This window comes from Saccostrea cucullata, unplaced genomic scaffold (assembly GCF_032062105.1).
Source record: "Saccostrea cucullata isolate Sc308-1 unplaced genomic scaffold, CSIRO_AGI_Scuc_v1 ctg1632, whole genome shotgun sequence".
NCBI lineage: Eukaryota > Metazoa > Mollusca > Bivalvia > Ostreida > Ostreidae > Saccostrea > Saccostrea cuccullata.
Genome location: NW_026918776.1, coordinates 108,115 through 124,966, shown reverse-complemented (window position 1 = coordinate 124,966; position 16,852 = coordinate 108,115). Strand labels below are relative to the sequence as shown.

Below are 16,852 nucleotides of genomic sequence, written 5' to 3'. Positions count from 1 at the left end.
GGTACTGAGGGCTGAAGAAAGCAATGAAAGCGCACACGTTTTAACAAGTGTTGCCCTTTCATCTTATTTCAATATTAATAACCGGACACTGAGATATTTATTTCACTCTTATGGATTACATGTATGTATATATATATATATATATATATATATATATATATATATATATATATATATATATATATATATATATATATATATATATATATATATATATATATATAAAACTTGAAGAGCCAAACATGGCGAAAGCGCTTGCAGTAAATGTTTTATGAACTATTTGGATTTTTACTTTTAAATATACTTAAAAAATGTACCGACTCTTCAATATATTTTTGAACTTATATTTATTTATATATATTTATACGCTGAATTGACGACGGACTGCCGACATTTCCTAATCATGACAATTAAGGAGAATACGGCTGGTATGACCGGTCAGCAGGGAATGCTCCATGGCACCTGATCCCACCTTTGATGCTTTTGAGTCCTCGTTTTCTTCGCTCCTATTTTGTATTGTTTTTTGGACATTTGATCCTGAATACTGTGCGCTTTCTTCACGTTTCATTCAAACATTTTGATTTGATTCCCATTGATGGAGTTGTTTGACCATGGGATATCCGGTATATTGAAGTCTTCAGTCAGCCAAAATTGAGATGTTGGGTGTGCTTATGCTATGGAGCTCTTCGTGTCGCTTCCTCTTCGTTGCTTTTGGGCTGTCTGTGTAATTCTGCTATATTCAGTGGTAGGCGTGTCCCTCTCTTCACCAATATTGCAACTATTTCTGATGTTTCAGAGATGAGGAGTTCATCGCATTGCTTTTGTTTTGATTATTTTACCTCCATAACCATCTTCACGATCCCTCCTAGCTTTGACAACCTGTTGGCAATAATTCACTGTCATGAACATCCAGTCGTAGCAAAGTCTCAGTGCTTGCAACGATATCGAAATTGCAAAATCTACAAGGGACATGAAGCTCGCCTTTTTCGGGTGGGCGAGGGCCAGAGTTAAGCTCAAAATCAGTTTACCCTAACAGTAGTTAAATGCTTATATATAGCAAATGAAATCTTGTTGCGTTTCATGAGTGGTTTAGCGCCATACACGGAGGATTTCAGATGAAGTAATGACACATAAAGGATGTGTCTTATGTAAACAGAGGGCTGGGTAACAGTTCCAACAATGTGGCCTATGTGGCCTTGCTCATTGATTGATGCATAAAAATATGAACGCGCATATTTTCCACATATAAATCATGTTTGCGCATGATCACAACATGGACAAAGGGGTACACGTGGGGAAACTACAATTGACTTACTAATACGTTTTACTGTATAACCGTTGGCTGAGTGCAGTATTATACTATTGAAACACACTCAAGAAGCATTGACCTTGTTGACCAGACCAGCTTCAAACATCAAGTCGCACGAAACATCTTGACTAGCTGTGACGTCACACGACGTCACAAAGCTCATCGGAGCTTACGGAGACAGCCGATCGTCTGATTGAAACTATAGAGCAACTCATATAGTGCAATTTGTGACAAAAGTCATTGAAGAATATTTTCTAGTTTCTTTTAATATTTCTACAAACCGAAAGTCTTTATGTTTTTTATCTATTCGCCATTATCGCATGGTATCCGGGTTGCAAATGGATTCTGGGGAAGGTTTCGCGCAATATCTACCCAGAGTTATCGTTCCACTTAAAGCGAAGCGAACGACAACTCTGGGTAGAAATTGGGTTTCACACAAAAAATGGCATGACGTATGTACAGATTTTATTCCGAATGACTGTTCTCACTCTGTTCACTCTGTTCTCACACGTTAGTCTTTCGAGCTAGCTCGCTTCGCTGCTCTCGTTAATAAGAGTAACTGCACTTTGCTCATTAGAAACTTATGCACAAGCAATTACAGATTAAATAACCTCGTTTATCCTTTTGAGATAAACTCTTTAGTCTGTAATATATATATATTTATTTATAATCAATAAATATAGGGAATGACGCAATCCACGCCTTAACAAGAGATAAAAACCAGGAACTCCGAATTGATCTTCAGAGGCATAACGGACAAAAGGCCTATGCATTATATTCCACGTTTTATATCGGAGATGAAGACAATAAATATAGACTGACAGTGTCTGGATACAACGGAACAGCGGGTGAGTAGTAGAATCCGCCTATCTATCGTAGAAACAAGGCATCTTAAAGATTTTGACTGTATATATTGTACAGATAATTGACTAGCTGCAAAAATGCAGCCCTCTCCGATTTTTTTTATCTGATGTTTTCTGGAGAGAGCTACAATTCCACAGCATCTCCGTAATGGTGCACAAATAAATTTTAAATACGGGCGACTGCAGGCAGAATAAATTGTTTTTACAATCAACTTACTTCTAATAAGACGAAATTTTTATTCACTGTCGAACTCATAGCCCGTTGAACGTGAAAACCATGTAAAATAAATCTGAGTGCTTTATTCAGCAGCCATGTGACAGTTCACATAAGACGTGTCGAGACTTGCGCTTGAAATTTAGAATAATTCAATAAAGCAAATGTCGATGTTTATAAATAATTGTGATGAATAGTAACACTAAACATGGATAAATAAATCATTCTATGTGCTATTTTTTTTCGTAAACAGTGATATTTAGGCATAAAATAATTCTAAAGAAATCCGCTCCCTATAGATTCTTAATCTCATTGGCTGTCCCGAAATAAAATCTGTCAAGGTCAGTAAACATGGCGGATAAATTTAAAATGTGATGTTGTCAAACACGAAAAATAGGGATATATGGATTGTTCTGTATATTTTTGGATCGATTTATGTCTCGGATTACTACATTTTAGAAGTTCAGGTAAGGTATATAAATAAAATAGCTGTTTACAGACAATTTGAGCCGAAATCCGTGCGGGAGTGATTCGCTCCCGCATTGCACCATTACATAGATCCTAAGGAGTTGTACCCCCCCCCCCCAAAGAAAAAGGGGGGAAGAGGGTTACATTATTGCATCTAGTATTTGACTGTCTAAATTGTAAAGGTATTTGAGGATAATATTGTAGCTTGAGATATTTTACGGTCATATTGTTCAAGTATTTGATGGTACATACCGTATACAGGAAAATTTTCGCCCCGTTTAATTTTCACCCTTTTTGCCCTAAGCAAATTTAAAACGGGGCGAATTCAAAGAACACAGTATAAACTCTTAAACAGATTTAGGACTGGGCGAATTTAAAACAGGGCAAATTTGTTAGCAAGTGTAAAAGGGCCAAAATAACATAGAGCGAAAATAACCCTGTATACAGTATTGTAGAGGTATTTAGGTCGTATCATTCAGGTATTTGATGGTACACATTGTACAGGTAATAGATGGTTCATATTGTACAGGTATTTGACAGTACATATTGCACAGGTATTTGATGGTACATATTGTATAGGTATTTGACGGTCATATTGTACAGGTATTTGATGGTACATATTGTACAGGTATTTGACGGTCATATTGTACAAGTATTTGATGGTACATGTTGTACAGGTATTTGATGGTACACATTGTACAAGTATTTACAGTCATATTGTACAGGTATTTTATGGTAAATATTGTAGATATTTTACGGTCATATTGAACAGTATTTGACGGTACATATTTTACAGGTATCTGAAGGTACATCATGTACAGGTATTGTACAGTACATATTCTTCAGGTATGACACGGTACACAATATACTGGTGTGTTCGTTTGTACATATAAGAAATGTATGGAGATAAAGAACAATTGACAATATTGCAGGAGTCACGGCAACATTTGACCCTTAAAGAATATTGACCGAAGGTTATTTTTCTACGAAATTTCACCCCATGGGCAATATCATATGTACGCAGTACAGTTTAAAAGGTTACAAATGGAAATATCTGCTAATTTTTTAGATAAAAAAACACGTCACTTTTCACATGATATCAGAGTCACATGATTTTAGCAAATATGTAAGACTTCAAAGTGCGATGGTTACGCCTAAATCCCCTGGTCTGCGCCAAACCCCGATGGCGCGCTGTCTTTACGGACGCCAAAGTGCGCTGGTCACGCCAAAGTCAGCTGGCTTGTTTCCTATGAGACACGTTGCGCTAAGTGCGATGATCTGATACGCCAAAGTCCGCTGGTATAAAGGAACAATCAACGTTTATGACGTCACAATTGTCCGACGTCAAGACGTTGTCCTACATTCAATATCCGTTGATTAAGTTTTCGCATACAATTTCATCGACTTTGCTTATTGTTTTTGCCCACCGGAGCTATGAGGGTTAGTCCTTGTACACCATTCGATTCATAAGCGTTAGTTCTTGAACACCAATGTGTTTCTACGAACTCACCCAAGAGATGTTATGCTTAGACCTCGCACTCCTTTGGACTGATTTGGGTTAGTCCTGTGCCCATCCAAGATATCTAGCTTATAGAAGTCACACATTTTTCTACTGATAAGTGTTAGTCTCGCGCCTTTATCCAAAAGATTAGGGTTAGTCTTTGCATTTAATATTTATTCTAAACAATCGGGCTTTTGCATGTTGCGGCATCTAATTTTTGCGTGGTAGTACTATTACATCGTAAAAGTTAATTGTTTTCTGCACCATGGGACCTTGGCGTGTGAAACCATCGGGGTTTGGCGCAGACCATCGGACTTTGGCGTGACCATCGGACTTTTGTGTCCCATCGCACTTTGGAGTCCTACAAATATACTTGCAATTGAGAGGTCATCAAACGTCTCATGAAGATAAAGGGATGATTTAATTTGTAAAAAGAAATAATAACAGTACAATCAATTTGTCTTTGCTGTTCCATTTCATGGACACAAAAATTGATCAGCTCAAATTGTGTACCAATATCTGTTTTGCGATTGGTGGCGTTAACAAAACTATAACAAAGCTAAAACAAAATCACTACTGTTGTATTAAAACAAGATACATTCAAAGTATTTAATGTACTAAAAATTCACACTAGTAGCTTCGTTTTTCCCTTTTTAATTATTAGTGATAATTTTTTTTTATTTCTTTTAACAAATAAAGCCCACACGCTTATTTTTCTTCGTTTTAAAAAATATCTATTCTTTGCGTTATAACTCGAAACTTTCAATATGCGTAACTTTCGCGTATATCGCAAAATTGTTTGCATTATAACGCGTTAGTTTCAAGTTATATCACAAATATATTATACAATTATTGCTGTGTTTTGAGGTCAATACAATGATTTAGCCATCTGAGGAGTACATTATTCACCGAGCCCGGAGTGCGATGTGAATATTGTACTTATCATTTTATTGACCGAAAAAACAGCAATAATTGTTTTATTATATGATTCACTAATAAAATGATAAAGCCCATTACTTGTGTGCATTTAATTAAATCCTATTCAAATACAATTAGGAGAAAAGCAGAATTAAAATGTTAATCAACCTTACCAGTCGTATCAATTTGAAGTTGTTTTTTTTTTATCAATTTTAGTTGCTATGAAAAAATTTAATGTCCGTCTTTTTATAGGATAGATTTTCAAAGGAAGGAGTATTATGTGACAGGGAAAATGACTGCCTAAAAGTAAAAATTGTTGTTCAGTAAAAAGTGTTGGGGGAGTGTCCCTGCATCCCCTCTTACCACCCTCACCGAAAATATATATTCGCTTATGTTTCCTTCACATGAAAAGTAGTCAACGTTGTTTAAATAGCTTTCCAAAACAATTTGTTTCAATTAGGAATATCCCGATCTATTTTTAGATCAATGTGGAGGAAATAAATCCTTGTATTGACCTGGAACGTCACGTGCAGGTCAATACAACGTAGTATTTTTCTAACATAGTTGAATTTCAGCCAGTCAAAGAGATGGAAATTATTCAATCATATACTAAAATAATGTATTTAGTACTTTTACCCAGAAACCTTTGATCCTGCTCGAAAGATGAGAAATATTAACGCAGACTTGACTTCTATGAATTTATAAATGATATTTTCTCAGGAGATGAAAAGAAGAAAAGAATAGGATAGATTTGTTTCAGAATTTTGCATTTTATTTTAAAACTTTACTAATGAAGTATAGAAATTTTCATTTAAAAATGCTAAGATTTACTCAGAATTTCTGTATAATTTCATAACTTATATGTTCCTATAGTGTCTCTTTCGAAATAATTGTTACGCCCGCACATGCTACCGTAGTTGGAACTCAATAATACAATAATGTAATTTATATGATGTTATATTCTTATGTTTATTGCGGCAAGTACATGGTGCGAGAAAGCTCTCACATATTGCGAAAATAACTCTAGGTATACTGTACAGTGGTGTATTCACATGCTCATGAAGAATCGCCGTCTTACTAGACGAGGTGTACTTCCTTATTTGACCCACTTGGATTCACAGCATCTTTCGTCCTGGTTGGGAAGCAGATAATGTGTAAAAACCAAACAGATTGGGATAAACCTCTTCCAGAAAGCTCGAGACCTAGATGGAGATCTCCAGGAATGTGGTTGCTTTGAAATCGAGATATGTTTGAAACCTGAGAACATTGGAGATGTTGTTGTAGCGGAGCTACATCATTTCTCAGTTGCGAGTGCTATCGGGTGTGGTCAGTGTTCACACTGACACTTTCATGAACACAGCAGACACCAAGGACGAAGTATCACCAGGAATGAGATTAGATCAAATACATGTAGATATTGGATTATTGGCTGCGCTTCTGCTGTATACAGTGTCATTTCGCGATGTGTGAAATGTCGTAAACGTCGCAATTAAACACAGGATCAGAAAATGAGCGACCTACCTGCAGACTTGCAGCAGAGGCACTCTTTACATACAGGGGTGTAGAATTTTTTGGACTATTTCACATCAGGGAAAAGAGAATTAAAGAGATATGGAGTTCTCTTTATATGTACGTCTATGAGAGCCATGCATTTAGAGACTGTAAATTTTCTTGATACTAGTTCATTTATCAACGCTTTTCGCAGATTTCTATCTTTGGAAGAATTAGACAATAGTCGTTTGAAGCGGCTTCTCATAGCTGACGGATTTGATTACATCCATTTCAAAATGAACGTTCCATCAGCAAGTCATATGGGCGGAATTTTGGAAAATCAGGTCAGGACTGTGCGCAATGTGCTATCCCTCTTACAGGACTTTGGTGCGCAGTAAGACGATGAAGCTCTTAGAACATTTTTCTGCGAGACTATAGCTATTGTCAACAGTCGCCCACTTACCATTTCGAACTTGCATGATCCATTCGCCTTCATCAGATCAAACCGCACCATCTTCAAACCATGAATTTAAGGTTGTCTTCCTACCACCTGGTGAGTTCCAGAAGCCTGATTTGCATATTGCCGTAAGAGATGGCGCCGCTGTAAATACTTGGCTAATGAATTGGAGATAGCAGTTTGGATACGAACGGCAAGAGGAACGATCAGCTTTCAACACTGGAGAGACCTGTTCATAATTAGTCTTGTTGCTGGAGAACGAGAACGGGGAAGACCCCACCAAGGAGTAATCATAGTAACCTACTTGAATAATTCCTCATAAACATTGTAGTAGTTAAATAAACGTGTGTATGTTAAAATGAGTAATTCACTTATTCGGGGAGCCATGTTACACCCACACATACTACTGTAGTTTGAACTCTTTTGTACAGTGAGGTAATTTATATGATTTGCGTTATTCTCATGGAGGCAAGCAGATGGTGAGAAAAGCCCTTACACATTGCGAAAATAAGGCACAAGGAGGTAAATATGTTTATTTTATACATGTATATATTTTCGCATATTCGATCTGTAATAAATTTTACATATTGAATTCTGTGTAACAGTTGTTATTGATTACAGTTTCACGGTGAAGTTTGGTACGGATTGTGACACTGCGGCGATAATACCCGAATTATTGTTTTGAATTAAACTTCATTAGTAAAAACCAAGTTAACATTATTTATCTTCGAGAGGGTCGATCCATAAACGCACATCTCTGTCGTAACAAATATATTATGTTTTCTGAAAGTTATTGAAACTTCAAATTTCCGGACGTGTCTATTTGACACATGCTTACACCTTCACAATTTTAAAAATATAACCATATTTTTGATCAGTCTACTTAAATTCAGCAAACATTTAAGACTTAAAAATAATTTTCTTGCTTGTTAAAGATTCAATGCCAGGAACATCACATCTTGTTTATTACTGTTCGTTATCTTATATATTATACTTTAAAAACATTTTTCAACAAAAGCTCTAAGTACATATATTTTTTTATTTAGATTTTTCAAGGACGACGGACAAAATGTGATCAGAAAAGCTCAGTTGAGCAAAATGAAGAAATTGACGATGTGTGCTCACATAAGATATAACACAACAATACGTCCTTTGGTTGAGAAGACTTCTACAAATTCATAGTTTTATTTTTTAAAAGAACATCAAAAGCAAAACCGATAGTATATTAAGGTTATCTACCACTCTTACTCTGAACTATTTGTTGAAATATTATACCTAAATCTATTCTTTAAGACAATATATACATATTTACCTTTCTTACTTTCCACACCTCCAACGCAATTATTAACCCTATTATATTAGATTTTTTTATTTCAGGGGGGGACTTATAAAAGCAAGTCAGTTTAATTTTTCAAATTTCTTTTATTTATTACAATTTTTTTCAATTTATTACTATATTACTTTATTATTATTTTTGACGGAATAAAAAATAAAACTCTCAGTTGATTCGATGCGGGAGAAATTTCTATGTATAAACTTTTTCTAAAAGGAGGTAAATTATTGACAAAGAAGTTGATGAAGCAAGAAGATCAAGGACAAGATAGGGTAACAGCCGAATCTGGCCCCTTATTTAATATAAAAATGAGAACACTGGTAAAATTGTGATAGTTTGTAGTTAAGAAGTTAAATTGATACTTACTTTAAGACAAGTACTAATTTTGATTCAAAGCTTACATGGAAGTCACTAGAGGGTGCAAAATAGGGCATTTTCCAGAATTTCCTCAATTCTGGTGGAATTTCATCATATTTGGGATACATTTCTCTTCGGAAAACACAGAGTACAAGCTTGCTTATCTGAGATTTTTACACATAAACTGCATCTGATATCAGTGTATAAAATATATAAATTTGGTAGATAGGTAAGTTTGTGCTCTATGTTTCCCGAAAGAAAATATGCTGTAAAATTAATGAAAATTTGCATAAAAATGAGAAAATTCAAAAATTGACCTATTTTCTGACCTCACTGTGACCACTGTATATTCTTTTTCTTAAAACCAACACTCATTTTGTGGCAGGAGTGACAACAGATTTTTATGGATAAACTGTTGGATCATTCTGAAAGACACCCCAAATCAGGGGCCAAATACTGGTCTTACCCTATCTTGTCCTTTGTAGTAACGTCTGAAATGTCCAGTTCTTGTGAGGTTTCTCTAACAACTTTGTTTACATGTTCCTTTCATTATCAGTGACAATGTACAAAGGCATCCCCATATCTTGGAAAGATTTCTGAAATTTTACTAATTGTTGGGCCATTATTTACACACTGATCATAGTCACTCATATGGCAAAGTAAGGGGTTGATCCTTACGCCGCGGGTTCGAGTTCCATTGTGGGACATGGAGACCGGTCCTTCGAATGAGACCGTATACACCGAGACGCCGTGTCCTCGGTAGGTGCTGCCACGTAAAAGATCCCTCCCTGATCAATGGCCCAGAGTGCTAAGTATTTGACAACATTTGCAGCTCTCCATTGGCAAGTGATGGCGTCTCCATATGAGTGAAACTTTTCCGAGAGGGGCGTTAAACAACATACAATCAATCTTAAGATAGAAAAAATATGTTTTGATATTTCATCGTACGTAGGCTGTGCTCACATTTCAATTTTTTGCTGAAGGCAGTGAAATACGTTTGTTCTCTACAAAATTCAATAACATTACATTTTCTCAAAGCATATTTTCTAATATCTAGATTATTAAAGAGAAATTTCATTACAGAGAATGAAAGTTATCAGTTAATTGATATAAGGACAGGGCTATTTTATGCATAAAGTGAACTTAGTTCTTTTCTGTTTTTCTTTTTATATATGTCAGGTTTGTTGAGTAAACTTGACAATAGATATACGAGGGTTGTTAGTAAAGTTCGCGGACACATTGATTTACGGAAAATCTGTTGTGTACTGTGAAGTATTACTATGTCTGAATAAATTGCTACGGTTACGTTTTGTTTATTATTATGTAAAAAATCAAGGTCCATGTGCTATATGAAAAAAATACAGCGATTTTTACAACGCTGTCATAGCATTCACGGAGCAACTACTTGACATTAATTGACGTTGATTGACGTGACAACCAGATTTTCTCTGCTTTTATTCTTTTGTAAATTAAAAACCGATTACATTTACCTCAGTTCTAACTCTATTGACTTAAACTTTTTAGATACAATTATGTACGCAGTGATTATATAGATACATTTCAATAATGCAGAGTATGTACTTTCATCTTCCTTTTATTATTATGTATGCGAGTGAGAAACACAATCCCACACATATAAACAAAATCAAATGCAACATTTTTTTTCCTTTCTACACAATAATACATGTACTGCTTTTTCTGCTAGTTACATGTATGAATTTTTTTTATCAGCAATAGCTGCAACTTTTAATACTTACATGTACCTTTTAATGATAAAAAAAATATTGATCCCTATTCTTTCACTGAATCAATTACTAAATGATCGTTTTGCTATATAATTTTAAAATATTCAATTTGAGCATTGTACAAATGTTTGTACGGTGGCAAAGGCATTTATAAATTCTGTTATTTTCACATGAACTTATCAAACAAATTTCTTAATCCGAATTCTTATTATCAAGATCTCAAGTTAAAAAAATGAGCGAATGTCAAACTGCACAAATAGTAACTTAAACATATATATTTGTAAAAATAATGCATGGCTTGTTAATTAAATCTATCTATATCAATCTTGAAATGAATGTGCATTCTTATGGACATGGTATGACATTAATAAGATGGGTTTTTTAAATAAGAATTACCTTCAGATTTTAAATAACAAACAGACACTGATATTCCAACACTTCCTTTGAATTCTAAAACATCCTACTAAAATGAAAATTATGAGAGAGTTGAGTTTTGTAAAATACCAAACATTTCTGTCGAATGAATCGGAAACACAAAAAATATAATGATTAGTCTTTGGAATGACTTATCAGTTTAGGAATTATAGCAATGTAGATAAGTTACATGGAAGATTAGACTAGAACAGTTTAATAATTCTCAAATGTATTCTTGAAATCTCCAGCTTAAATGCACTTCAACCAAATTATAATACTCTAACACTTATTTTTGTTTTCTTTTTTATTACATACCACCATTAATATACCACCATACGTGCACTCTTTTCACGTGCATATGGGGATTTTGCCTTCCAGTTGATTCAATAAACAAGAGCATGCTGTATGTACAATTTAAAAAACGAAGCAAGCTCCTGATAGACAAGTTATCTTAAGGCCACCTTAAAAACTTGTCCTGATGCCCTATCTAGACCGACTGTCTAAAATGTCCCGACTCAAAATTCTTTTCATGCCAGAACACTATAATTTTTTTCTCTTTATACACCTTATTCAGTCAACAAATATGTTAAGCTTGTCTGGAAAAAAGATTTTCCGAACTACCTATCAACTCAATGATTTTACCCTGAGTTAAGAGATAGTACAGAAATTATTTTAAAGATCGTCTTAACGACCTTCGATCCTGATATTTAAAGTCTTAAACTTTTTTGGCCAAGTATATCTTTAGTTTCTACATTCATAGCTTAATTAAAATTCAGATCAAATAATGGGGGTCAATAAGCTTCTTTCGGAGCTACAGTACATTTAATATGACCTTTTTGCACTGAAATTTGTGTCTTAATTAAAAATTAAATTTTTGACGTTTTCCCTCCAATATTTTTATCCAATTAAATCATGAAACAATATGAACTCTAAGTTTGTTTAAAAAAGACACTTGAAAATTGGGACTAAGAAAAAGTTTCAAATTGCTTCGCATAATCAATTATTTGACTTTCTGCACTAATAAAAAAAGGGTTTTTCTGGCATTGAAAATTTAAAAAGTAAGAAAATTATTTTAAAGTCTTAAACTTTTCCTGATTTTAAGCAAATAGGTCAAATTTATCTTGAATATTTAGAAAAGAACATCAAAATTAGGTGTATATGATGTAAAGTTTTAGATATTACTATAAAAGTGTCAATGTTACGTTAAAACTGGGTCAATTTTTTCACGGATTTTCAGAAAATATTTACTATATTAGTCACAGTTTGTTGATAGAATTCATAAGAAATAATTTAATAGATATTTCAGAACGAGCATAACACATTTCACTGCAAAAAACAGCTTTGTGTGCAACCAGGATGGAAAAATATGAATCTAAAATTAATAGTGCTGTTATAGTTCAAAATGGAAAAAAACATCATTTTCGTCTAAAAAACCTTCCGCCACAAAATATAGTCCCTAGCTTAATTCTAATTGAATGGAATTTTATAATCGCGGGTTTTTCATTGAATGTAGTTTAATTTGCACTGTAGAACTCGTATTCAATGTTACAACTTAAGAATTTTATAAATAAAGGACCTGACCAAAATACGCTCAAAATATCAGGATCGAACGTCCTTAAGGTATGATTCTTCTCTGATTTCTGACTAGATGGAATAATCAAAGTACATTTGTTGATATGTCTTATATGTTTAGATGTAAGAGATTTGAAAGACCATATTTTTCTTCCCTCATCACAATTATACAACTTTAAAATGAAATGATAGACTGCGTTTAAAAACTAGCAGGGACGATATTATTGGCGGAATGATGGCGTATGAAAATATCTTCTTTTCTGCTTCTCAAAATTATTATAGAACATTGAATTTAGTTATTATTTTAACGCAATCAAAGACTAGACGAAATTTTCAAATGTAAGTTAAGTTATTAATAAGGGACTAAAGTTTCAAAATATATCAAATAAATAAGATTTTTCACACATACTAGAACTATGTTAGCTTTTAAATGCTTAAAATCTAAGTACAGATTTGAGCCAAAAATCCGTAAAAAGTGTTATTTCTCTCTAAGTAAACGATCAAAACTTTTAGTTTTTGTATCATTTTGTACCTTTATGTGACAACTTTACTATATATGAAAATTAGAAAAAGTAAAATATAGGAAGCGTATAAAAATAACTAATAAATCCTAAAAATTTAAGAAAAGTAGAGGAAATTCGGATTAGGAAATATCGATTTTATTTGAATTATCCTTGTCAATTTTCTAATACTATCTTATAGGCCCTATATGGTAGTATCGTTTTATGCAAAAAGAAAAACATTCAATCTTTTGAATAACAAGTAGGGATTGCATGATTGAAAACAGTATTTTTTTTTTATTCTTAATGTCCAAGAAAAAGGTAATGACCTTCACCTGACCTTGCCTCTAATATTAAACGGCCAAATTTAATCTCACTGAGACCATCACTTAGTGATATAGTCCTCTTCATTCCGTGAAAATTTCATTAATTTTTAAAAATACAAGAAATGTGAGAAGAATCCTACCTTAAGTCAAATGCTGAATGACTGACCTTTTCTATACTAATTGATATGCCATTTCTTACATCCTTGTCTACAGATTTCTCGATATTTCATTATCATGACAGGGCCCCCTGGCCATTCAAGCATAAGCACAGACTTTTTTCGTTATCTTTTATTTTCAATAGATTTAAGATACCAATGGACACAATATATATTTTAAAATTAATTTTAAACCATCAACAAATATAAAAATAAGAAATTGTTATAACACCATAACGTTTTAAAAGTTCAAAGTTTTGATTGATTGATTAATAGTATACTGTTTAACGTCCCTCTCCAGAATATTTCACTGATATGGAGACGTCACCATTGCCAATGAAGTGCTGCAAATTTAGGCCTATGCTCGGCACTTACGGCCTTTGAGCAGGGAGGGATCATAAAAATACGTGCTTGTATGGCCGTAGGAACCAGGTGGGGGGGGGGGGGATCAAGGAATTTTTGGTATACCTAGTTGATAGTGCCCCCAGCTGAAAATATATGCTGTAAAACCAGAAAAATTGGCGCATACGTTTTTTAGCGCAAACTCAAGTGGGTAAGCATTGGAAATGAATAAATGTGATATTGTTTTTTTATCCACGTCCGTATTTGACTTTTTGGTTAGTGAAGCATGGAAAATGCACAATAGCACTCCCGTTTATAAGTAAATTACCGTGGTGTTGAAATCGCATGGGCGTGGCACAATGTTAAATTTTATTTTAATTTTATTTTGAATAAAAGAAATGGACGCATTTTATTCAGATTAAAACAATGCATGCATCGACAGAAAGTTACTTGGATAAACGGTAATCATAAACAGGTATTGTCTGCAAGCTAAATCGCCATGCTTGATTGCATTGTACCTCGAGGCGATAGATGATTGACACGCCGAGAAGCCAAATATTGAAGGTGCTAATATATAAATATTGCATGTAGTTGAGTGTAACAATGAAAATTCTCACCCAAAGAAAACCATTGTCAACCGAGGCTACATGCTATATTTATCATATTATACTCAATGTTATATACAAATACATATAACAGTGAACCGTGCGCGCATAAATTCTGCGCAGTCGCTATTTTTTGGAATACCATCCGTCGTCAAGCAATGTTGACTGTTGTCACGCTGGAGGGCGTGGCTTCATTATTCAGCGGTTAATAGTGTTTTTTTAACAAATGTTTCTCGAGCAATCAGATTCAACTAATTTACATGAAAGTATAATATTGATAAATATCGGGTAACACCTATCAATAGTTTGATAAAATTTTAATTTTACAGAACTATCTCGATCGATCCTACCATGAACAGTGCTAGTATGTATATAAAATCCAACGACCTTTCGATATTACGTAATCACGCGTCCCGGTTTACATGTGCGAATGTGAAAGAAACTATTTAGAAATCTGTTAGCGCATGGTAAAATTAAGCATTCAGGGGCTCTAGCGCCAAAGGTGCTAAAATTAGTAGTGCATCAGATATTCTCGTTTTATAGTATTTGTGCCCCCCCCCCACCCCCCTTCCCCGCCCTTCTAACGAAATTGCTTCCTATGGCTCTTTGTCCCGTAGAAAAATTATAAATAATATTTTAGGGGAAAAAAATAATGTGTCTTTTAAACTTACAAGGTTGAGAAAATTTTTAGCAGAGTCGTAAGAATTGGTGAAATGGTCACTTGCTTGTAAAAATTAACAATACATGTCAAACATGTTTGTGTTGTTCACTCAAAATACTCACTGTTGCAATCTTATCATCGTGCTTTACAACATATCTTATGTCCTATGTTCAATTCTAGTGCAACATGAGAAAGATTAAAACGCACAGCAGTTTCAACTATCTCTATTTTTCAGGGACACTAACATTTCCGTCTCACAATTTAAAGCAAGAAGCTCGATCGAATAGTCATTTTACGATAAAAGGATAGATATCCTTTCCTTTATTGATGGTGGCACGAAGACGTTACTAACCACAAAAAGTGACGAAAATACATATAGGTGCCACGCTTTACAAAAAGCGCTTCATTATAAATTTACTGGCGTGAAGCGTTGTAGTTCACATACCTCATGATTCTTCAAAATATAATTCATTTTATTTCTTATTTAAACATTATTTTCTTGATGAGTTCCTACAATTTTTTGCAATTCAATTGTCATATTTAAAGCAAAACCATTTGCACTATAGTTTTGATGTCAAGTGCGGTATTATGACGTAACAATGGAGATATAGGTAGTTCATGAGAAAATGAACAGTCTTCCTGTTTGCAAAAAATGCATATAGAAATGTAAATATTGTCATTATTCTCTGTTTCAGGTGACAGTTTGGATGTTCACAATGGTATGAAATTCAGTACCAAAGACCAGGACAACGACGCCTGGAATGGTGTTAATTGTGCTGCTGATTACCACGGAGCCTGGTGGTACAATAATTGTTTCAACTCAAACCTTAACGGAGAGTACGGACAGGCTGGTGTGTCTGGCGGTATATATTCGGTATGGAAGTCCTGGCCATTGGAGATACAGGAATCTCTACAGAAGACAGTGTTGATGATCAGACACAGAACCTGAGTCAGAATGTGATCAGGCCTAACGTTAGGCTGCACAGGAAGTATACTGAAGCTCTATTAACTATGATGATAACTATACACAGGCGCAAAAACAAGATTTGATGTATTATCTATCCTGAATTATAATAACGAAATTGTTCTGGGTGCTGAAGGTAACCGCTTTTTTTATTAAACAAATGTGATTTTCGATGAAACCTATTAAAGAAATTTAGATGAAAGTAAAATATTGTTAGTTAGGTGCAGATAAGGGTTTGGCGTGGTCAAAATGTTGCTAGGGAGCACAGCTTCTAATTTGAATTTAAGACCAAGGACATCTGCACAATATCAACAACATTATATGGAATAAGTATCTTGTACCATAGTTTTGTAAAATTAGCAGTATTTTAGCCTTTTACATGTCAGAATTTTGAATGATTCGTATTATTAAAAAATTGTGCTCGTAAATCAAGAATAGACTAGATGCAATTTAAAATTGAATTATTTAAAAACGTTTTTATTGAATAAAACGGGTTTTCTTGTTTTTTTATAAATAGACACATATATTGAATCATTTAAGCGATGCCAACAATAAAAACAATACTAATATTATGTCTCACTGGTCAGAAAAAATATTTTTAGAAAAAAACGAGGAATTTCTGTACTTGTTTATCATTTGTCAAAGTCAAAAATGCAT

General features: G+C 34.0%; 1 protein-coding gene across 1 annotated transcript in view; it reads left to right on the top strand.

Annotated features, from left to right (window-relative positions):
- Positions 1 to 16,550, top strand: part of LOC134271021 (ficolin-1-like) — a 28,213-nt gene extending 11,663 nt beyond the window's left edge. The window contains exons 4-5 of the mRNA XM_062753291.1: positions 1,993 to 2,157; positions 15,927 to 16,550. Of these exons, the coding sequence (XP_062609275.1) occupies positions 1,993 to 2,157; positions 15,927 to 16,180 (419 nt within the window). The 3' untranslated portion in view covers positions 16,181 to 16,550. The remainder of the gene's footprint in view (positions 1 to 1,992; positions 2,158 to 15,926) is intronic.
- The last annotated feature ends 302 nt before the right edge of the window (positions 16,551 to 16,852 follow it).